The sequence below is a fragment of the Pygocentrus nattereri genome, chromosome 14, assembly GCF_015220715.1.
Source record: "Pygocentrus nattereri isolate fPygNat1 chromosome 14, fPygNat1.pri, whole genome shotgun sequence".
Lineage (NCBI taxonomy): Eukaryota > Metazoa > Chordata > Actinopteri > Characiformes > Serrasalmidae > Pygocentrus > Pygocentrus nattereri.
In genome coordinates this window covers 35,329,042-35,337,698 of record NC_051224.1, presented here as the reverse complement: position 1 = coordinate 35,337,698, position 8,657 = coordinate 35,329,042, and the positions used below count along the sequence as shown (strand labels likewise).

The 8,657-nt window shown below is 41.0% G+C and overlaps 1 protein-coding gene across 1 annotated transcript; it reads right to left on the bottom strand.

Moving 5' to 3' along the window:
* Positions 1 to 269: 269 nt before the first annotated feature.
* faf2 (Fas associated factor family member 2) lies at positions 270 to 7,458 on the bottom strand. The gene is made up of 11 exons (XM_017706239.2): positions 7,327 to 7,458; positions 5,526 to 5,594; positions 5,275 to 5,409; positions 5,106 to 5,182; positions 4,844 to 4,982; positions 4,646 to 4,731; positions 4,463 to 4,554; positions 3,349 to 3,526; positions 2,908 to 3,079; positions 1,321 to 1,464; positions 270 to 990 (listed from the first exon to the last, which is right to left on the bottom strand). Exons 1-11 carry the CDS (start codon positions 7,387 to 7,389, stop codon positions 808 to 810), a joined length of 1,338 nt encoding a protein of 445 aa, XP_017561728.1. The 5' UTR covers positions 7,390 to 7,458; the 3' UTR covers positions 270 to 807.
* Between the last annotated feature and the right edge of the window lie 1,199 nt (positions 7,459 to 8,657).

Below are 8,657 nucleotides of genomic sequence, written 5' to 3'. Positions count from 1 at the left end.
TGTAGAGATTTATCAAATCTTTAAAACTGAGTTGCCTGAAACCGTTAAACCCATGAAGGCAGTACCTGCTGTCTCCTCAACCCCTGCGTGTATGCTCTGAAATAAATATTTTAACCCATAATTTAGCATAATATTTTTATTTTTTTTTTCACATACCTACAAAAATATTAAAATTGACATGGCTTTAAGGTTAGCAGTGTCCGCAGCAGGCTGCAATGCAAAGGTTACCAAGAGCTCCAACTAGAGTATTATCAAAGTCAAACCACAACGACATTTTAAAATGTTTAATTTAGAATTGGAAAATTACATCTTTACATGACCAGCCCAGTCAGGTGGAAGATGGGCAAAATAGGCATTCATGAATTACCACAGGCACACTATGGGCAGACTTTACTACTATAGATACAGAGCCACATAGAAAAGCTGTGGCCTTTTTTTATCTCCTGGTGAAGTCAATTTGTTATGTCAAATACTTCAATCAACTCTCATTTGGTCATTGTATGGCAGATATATGGTCAACTTTGATTTGCGTTAAAAAACAAACAAAAAAAAAAAAAAAACAAGTATTGTGGACTGTATTCAGGCTTGTCTTTAAATATCTAGGTCATATTTACAGGGCCGTTTTTCTTGCACTCAGCTTACATAAAATGTTACCTGTGGGGAGGGTGGGTTGGATCCTTAATTGAATTAAAGGAAATTTCAGTGATCCCTTGTACACAGTGGCCGTTTCACAGAACTGAAAAGAAACGGGGGGGCTGGAGGGGACGAGTGAAGTCATATGCAAGGAAGAGGAAGTTGAGCTAAATGTCAATCGTCTGTGAGGTCCTGCACGAATAGGACCTCTGACCGGCTCAGGCCGGCCTCCTTCAGCGTAGGGGGGTTTGGTTGCTCCTCTGTGGGCAGGCAGGGCAGCACCCGGCGCGGGAAGTTCGTTACAATTTGGAATTTCTCTGGAGTCTCTCTCAAGGAAAACAGGAAGTCATAGATTACCTATGAGGAAGAGGGGAGGAAAAAGTACACGTTAGAAAGAGATTTGCTAATTCATCTATGCTTCTTTACATACGTTCATACACATAAGAGATGTAGTGTAGCAGCTATTGATTCTGAAAGTTTATACATAGTTCTTTTATGTTGACTCCCAGGAAGAAATGGGAAGGAAATGTTCCAAAACAGTTCCAGAACTGTTTGTCCCTCCATCACAGATCTGAAGAGTCTTGCTTGTAGTACCAAGGCCTGATTCCTGAATAAGGCTGCAACAACTGACTCTTAACTGTGCGAAGCACTTTCATGTGCATTTGACATGTACAAGAGCTGCCTTACCGTCAGAGACTGAGAGAAGAGGAACCGCCGCTCTACACGTGTGTCATTGGGCAGTTTGAACACTATTTTGACACTGTCCGGGTCGTCCAGAGCCGGCTCAGGGGGAAGACACTCGGACTTCCGCTCTTTTTCCTCCTCAAGTGTCTGTGAACACAAACGCCATGCAGGTGTTATAAACACAGAACCCAAAAGCATTGCTATCAGATGCAACTACAGTCTCTGCCCCCCAAAGCAATTCAAGGCTGTTGTTCAGGCGCCAAAAAAGGAAAATTCGAATGTCTGTGAATTTTGGCCTTTTGTTAACATAATAGTACTAACTGCAGTGTCAGACTAGTTATAATACAGGCCCCATTACAATTATTTTCTCAGGTCTGATCCTTGCAGCTTGATTCACGTTCGTGAAAACGTAGGCAGAAGTCCATCTAAGCAGACTTGACTGTCTGACTCAGTAGAATCACTGGGTATAAATCTTAATACAGTGATTTTTTTAATAAAATAGGCTGTAGAGAGACCTTCAGCGCAGTGTTAGCAGTGGTGCTCAGTTTCTTGATGTTCAGTGGTCGGCACACACTGTGTAATTTTGACTAACAGCTTTATGTTAAATTGTTAATGAACAGAGAATTTCACATAACATTGATGGAGTAAATACTATATACTCACACTCAAAGTGTGAGTATATAATCATAGGCTTTGTCCATACACAGTGGACTATTCAAACAGAGTCACCACAGAAAAAGTACTAAAATTGCACTGTGTATGTCTGGCTGTAGAGGACAGTCAGATACAGCTCAGTCAGCCAAATAAAAGACTTCACAGATAAAGTTCACAAGTAATCTGTTCAGATGTGACTGTTGCTGGGCTACAGAGACTTGTTGAAAGAGACAGATCAGGGTTCAAAACTATGAACTGTACTTTACTTACAGCTGTACAAAAGCGCTTTTATGCAGAGCAAAACTTGCTCTTTTCCACAGTGCTACTCAATCAAAGGTAACTAATGTAGCACAGCTAGCTAATGCACTTTCTAAGGTTGCACTTATTTAACAACATAATTCTAAATATTCTTAGTATGGCATCAGACTTGGTACTAAAAAAAAAAAACATACTTGATCTGAAAAAAAAAATGGTATTAACGCTCCCTAATTTGAACAAACATGTGCCCTGAAATGACTCGCGTATATCCTAATGAATAAAATCATGACAATTAAGTGCAAAGTCAAAAGAAGGTCAACTGCATGTTAATGAAACTCACATGGCCACATATGTATCAGATCTAGGGCCAGAAAGTGAGTGAGAAAAAGATCTAATTTGTGCTACTTCCACCTGGCATTACAAAGATTGAGATGAATTAGCTCTACTGATTTAGGCATATAGTTGGCACTGATGGCAATAAGCTTCCATTACAAGTTAGCTATAATAGCCTTGTAGCTCCAGTTCAAAACTGAACTGCATGTTTTGCCAATCACATCCAAGTGCCTGCATCAGTGACCCGGTGAATCCAACAAGCAGAACTCAGCTCATGGCCTCTTGAGTACTAGTGAACTTATGTACAGCGGCATGTTTGTGTGCTGTGGGTGTGGAGCTACTGACCCTGCGTCTCCTCTCCTCAGCCAGAACGCTCTGGCGTGCAGCCTCCTCCTCCTGCCGTCTCTGCTCCTGCTCCTCCCTCCTCTTCCGCTCCTTCTCCTGGTCCGCACGCAGGGAGGCCAGGTATGCCTCGTCCTGTTGCTGCCGCAACACCTGTGTCTGGTTCCTCTCCTCTCTGATTTAAACGCATAGACAGTCAAGATACTGTATCATTGTGTTGTAATAGCAAAAACACCTCCAAGCCATCCATTGAACAGAAAACTAGGGATTTCACAATGTGACCTGAATGTGAGAGAGTATGTGTCCAGATCATATCTAAAAGGGGGGTGGGGGGCACACTTTAGACTCAGACAGGTGCTGTGCTATTTATAAGAGTCTAATTTAACTGGTTTCACTTGTGTTTTGTGCATTCCATAACCCTTATAAGTTTGTATGCCGCCTCACCTCTCTAGCCGTTCGGACATCAGATAGGTCTGATTGGCTTCCATGATGAAGGTGAGCTGGTTAACGAGATCCTCTGGTTGGATCAGACCCTCCAGCCGACCCACCACTGTCATCTTGCGGTCCTTCAGCATGATCATGGCCAGGAAGGGATACGTGTTCTCCCGCAAGGCCTGAGACACTGTACACAATGATGTATTACATGCAGATTTAAACTTCAGTCCACATTTCTGTTCTATTACAGCTTCCAACACAAAGTGCCGAGGTTTGAGGCCTATCGGAAAGTCCTAATCATGGTTGATACTGATTTCTCTCCCCTTCCTACGCTTTTGAAGTTACTTACAGGCATGATACTTTATGTTTCAGTTTTCTATGATGTACATAGACAAAGTAAAATATTGAACAGTTTTCATTTTATTTAGAGTGGGGTGCCAAACTCTCTGTCTTTGGGTCCAGGGTGTAATGTTTGTGCTGGGCTTGGGACCAAGAAAACAAAACAGCTATCCAGCCTGTTACCCTTACATTTTCACATGTCAGTATATGTGGAAAAATTTGGAGCATGTGTGCTTTTAAAACGTTTACAAACGCTGTATTCTTTAAATATTGTGACAGTTTCCTTATTGTAGCAGACTGGTTTGTCTTTAAATTCACTGAAAAGATATTCTTTATTCCAGTGATCCTCTTGCCTATGCGCAACTGCCTGTTAAGACCACTGTGCATTTCTGGCATTAACTCATAACTGGTAGTTACACGTTATATCTGATCTGTGATTACTGATGCCTATGTGGTGTTAATGGTTGTATGCGTTTTAAAAATACTGTTTTATAACATTATACTGTATATTTTGTTAGGAAAACATTAGGAAAAATATTGGAAATAAGAAGTTACAAAACGATTTGCTCCCTCTTTAAGCAAGAGGGTGGGGGAGTTGGGGCAACCTTCTGATGGGCTAAACCAAATGTAATGGCCGCACTACTCTAATTTAGAGCTTTACACCCCAAAAAAACTTGACTAGGGCTTTAACACGGTCAGTGAAATTTGCTTTTGTGATAGTGTTTATGAAGTGTTATCTGTCTTTCTCAAAGAAAAAAAAACCCAACAACATGAGTGTGGGTACCTCTGTATCCTTCAGGCCTGCTAGTGGAGCATGCCCAGAAGAGCATCCTTGTGTTGATGAAGGTGAGTACCTCTTCAGTACATAATGTGTTTCTTAAGGAGGAACAGGATGAAGACCCGGTCATGAATATACACCAAAAGAATCAATGAATCCAGACATTAGACGTTAAGAAGCAGCGCCTACCTGCAGAAATCATCAGTGTCCTGGTGGTCTTCGCCATGAAGGTAAACTAACAAGTAGCGAAGTTCTCGTTTGGCATCATTCAGAGCCTGCAAGAAGAACAAGATCATTTTCTTTCAAAAGCATGCCAACTTTTTAAATGTCCGAATAGTCTAAAATAGCATGATGTGATGACCATCAACATCATGAGGACAAACAAACCTGACTATATGTTCCCTGGTAGAAAACCGGATGTGATCGCCCATATTTCTCTTCAAAACTATGAATAAAGGACACAACGTCTCCGACAGGATCTGTGACACGACCCCGTGGATCTGGCCTAATGAATCTCAGGGCAAACCTGGAAAAAAAAGAAAAACATCAAGGACTGACAGACAATTTCACAGACAAATTACACATATAGTGCACTTTCAATCAAAAAAAGTAACGACAGTGATACATTAGTTGTAATAATATGTGTTACCTGAATATGTCCAGAAGAGTGTAATACGTAAACCTGAATGGGAGCATTATCAAATAATAACTCCAACCTAATAACCCCTACACAGGAAAGGAAGAAAAAAAGAACTGGAATATTTTGTAAATATTATACAGAGATTTTATCTTTGGGTGGGTACAGTCAAAACACTTACTCTAGGCTGTGGCCTTGAGACTATATAGCTATACACTCTGTGGTCTGCTGTGTTGACCTGTAAGGGTCTGGAGGGTGGCGGGTTAAAGACACTCGGAACTCCTTCCTGCTCATTTAGTCTGTCTTGTACGGCGGCCTGCAACACAACGAGAATCTCCATTGCAGGGGGCCAAACAATGCAGTGTGAGCTGCCAAATGTCACACACAGCATCTCCCTGAAAGGAATCATTGATCTCACTCATCAGCTCTCACCTCAATGTTCCAATTGTGCTGTTCTAATGTGCGGCGACATTGGTCCATTGACTCCAGTCCTGTCAGGTCCTTTAAGGCAGAAAGAAATAATTATTTTAGTATTTTTCTGCAACACTTTTGGGACCGATTTAGAATAGTCTGAGGTGACACAGTAGTGGGTTTCTTCAGTAAACACTGAAAAACTAGGGACACAACAATATGGGAATTGTGGGCTGATGCCAATATCCTTTTTCAGGCTGATTATCTGCCAATTCTAACACAAACACTTGTAAAATATAAAATTCGAGAATAGATCTATGTAGATTAGCAATACAGAGAGAACTATAACAATTTCAGTGCAGTTAAATAAATAAAATGCATTTCAGTAAAGTAACCCTAAATATTCTGCTCTTCTGCAGTGCAATAAATATGACATCATCATGACATCATCAACATCAGTTTAAGTTTTAGGCCAACGTTTATACATTTTTTTGATAATTATCTGCCAATGCTGATATGATTATAATATCAGGCATTCCTAAAAATAAACCATGATTAAAACGGGTGAAAAAACCGAAATGTTCACAGTGATTATGGGAACCAGATGTCCACTTGTAAAAGCTCCCTCACTGTTATTGCATAAAATGGGGAGATATATGCTGTGTAATGCATGAGACATCAATTTACCATAGCTTTGGCCTAGAATGTCCCATTTTAATGCATTCTTGGCTAAAGCGGTCCGTGCAAGGCAGCGTATGGCAAAACAGTCCCTAAATAAATCCTTTTTTCCCCCCATTTTTTCCACTATTTTACCATCAGCAACAGTACTTATAAAACATGTAGGTTGACTCGTGGTTTTGGACAGTAAGTAAAATGTCCATAACTGCGTTGTAGACATTGCTTTTCTGGTTCCTGTCAGCAACACTGTAAAGAAAACCAGAGTGGGTTAGTTTCTCTACAGCGACGTATTTCACATCAAACCAGTCTGAATGACTTTGTTTACACCCCAGAGGCGGATTTGCACAGACATTTTGAAAAATCGGTGGAATTGTTCAAACTCCCATTCAAGCTACTACATTCTGACTCCTTAACCACGTGAAATGTAGCAAGATGGTCAACCGAGTCAACTCAAAACGGCTAATTTAGGGCAGACAGCAAGGCCAGACCAGCACTTTTCGGGTTAACGTAGCTGGCTACTAAACAGTTTCACATCCAGCAAACAGAAAGTAAAACGTCAACCAGCTCAACAGAACGAGGTAAACCGCCGCATGCTGAGCAAGTTCCAGCCAACAAAGTTGATACGGGGCTGAAGTGAACTTCCTATTCGAATTTCCTCGTTCCACCTTAATTGGTGCCGCAGCTACATGCGCCAGAAGGTAACTGCTGTATCATTTAAGGTGGAACGGGAACATTCGAAAAAGAAGCTGGCGAATAGGAAGCCAACTTCAGCCTCGTAAAGTTGATGGCAACTGACAGCTGCTAACGAAACGGGAGCTCTTTAACCAACACCTGCGCTACACCTAATGCCCATTTAAGCACTACTCTGGCTGTAAATGTTCACAAACACGTATTTAGTGTGTATAAATGTGGTAAACGTTGAGCCTCGTCAGCACCGTGAAGAGTTAAATAATAAGCTTAGCTCGTTAGCCGCGGCGGCTAATGCTCCGTAACGGCAAACTAGCTTAGCTTAGCTCCAGACAAACTCATCGTTTTCAGCCAAATAAAATGACCTGAGCGACCCGCAACAGCGACCGCGGACACGTTTATTCCACCGTGTACGCGGCCTCGATTACTGAGCGGGTGAAAGGGAAGCCGTTGCTACCTGAAACTGGAGGAGTTTCTCAGTCTGAGCCTGAGATAATTCCTGCTCCTCTGGCGCCGCCATCTTACCTCGCCAGTCCCCCCACCGCGACGTGCTGACGTTTAAGTGCGACGTGATGACGTTTCGATCCGACGCGATGACGTCGAGACCCGAGCGTCCTGTTCGGATCTGACACGATTCAAAATCTTTTATTCTTTTTTTCCTTTTTTTTCCATTTATTTATTTATCTATTTATTTATTTATTTATTTCAACAATACAGCGCGTCGATAATCATACAGGCATGAAAACACAGGGGATACAGGCATCTTAATAATTATAACGTGATAATAATGATACCCAGAACAAACGATCTTTAAGGAGACAGTGCAGTCCTTTAGTTTCCAGCTCTTTTAAGAATAGTTAGAATAGATGATTTCTTAGCTTTAAAAGCAGTGGTTTTAAGTAGGTTTTTTTTTCGTGTATCTGTACTGAAGTTTTTTTTTCCATTTTGGGCAACTTTTTACTTTTCCTCCACTACATTTTGAGAAATCTGTCGTTCCTTTTGGTTTCTGTGTGTATAAAAACGTAACATGTCAAAACAAAAGAAGCGCAAAGCCAGAGCACCAATCAGGGCCCAGCGGTCACTTTGTTTAGAGCTGGTTTTGACCTGTTGGTCATACCGACCGAGTGCAGCACGCGGTTCAACGTCAGCGCAGCAGCATAAAACTTTGGGAGAGTCTGTTCAACATAAATGATGAACTAACCTAACTTTGTGTAAATAGAGCACAATATAGAAATATGTCCACATATGCAGTCGAGACTGACGCGGCTTTTTTCTGAATTTCTACAAACACCATTTCATTTTATAGTAAATTAGTTTGGGCTGGTTTATGTTTATGAACAGAGACCTACAGATCAACATAGTAAAGGAGCTCATCTGTGATCCTGAGTTTAAAGCCAGTTTTTATTAAATTTGAACTTGAAGTTGTAAATAAATCTGAAACTGAAACTTTGCTTGTGTGTAAAAAGTGATTTCAGAGCCACTCGGTTCTCCCTGATGGAAACTGTTTACCTTCAGTGTTTTGTGCTTCTGATCATTTTAATAGATGTCAGCGTCACTAATTAATGACGTTCTATTAAAAGACTGGTTTACCAAGAGAGACGCTGGAGGACTTTCACCTGAAATGAGTTCATGAAGCCAGTCTGGTTATAAAAATGATAATAAGACATTAAAGTCTTAATTTCTCCTTTAGTACTTTTACTTTTGATACTTAAGTGCATTTGAAGGGAAATACTTCAGTACTTTTACTCAAGTGGAGGTCTAAAGGGAGGAACTTCTACTTTTACTGGA

What these genes read in the sequence shown, in the direction of transcription:
- faf2 (XM_017706239.2), bottom strand. Translation starts at nt 7,389, where the DNA reads ATGGCGGCGCCAGAGGAGCAGGAATTATCTCAGGCTCAGACTGAGAAA. An exon ending in TCTCAAGGCCACAGCCTAGA is followed by an intron (nt 5,183 to 5,274) that starts GTAAGTGTTTTG and finishes TTTCCTGTGTAG; the next exon opens with GGGTTATTAGGTTGGAGTTA. An exon ending in ACCAGGGAACATATAGTCAG is followed by an intron (nt 4,732 to 4,843) that starts GTTTGTTTGTCC and finishes TTCTTCTTGCAG; the next exon opens with GCTCTGAATGATGCCAAACG.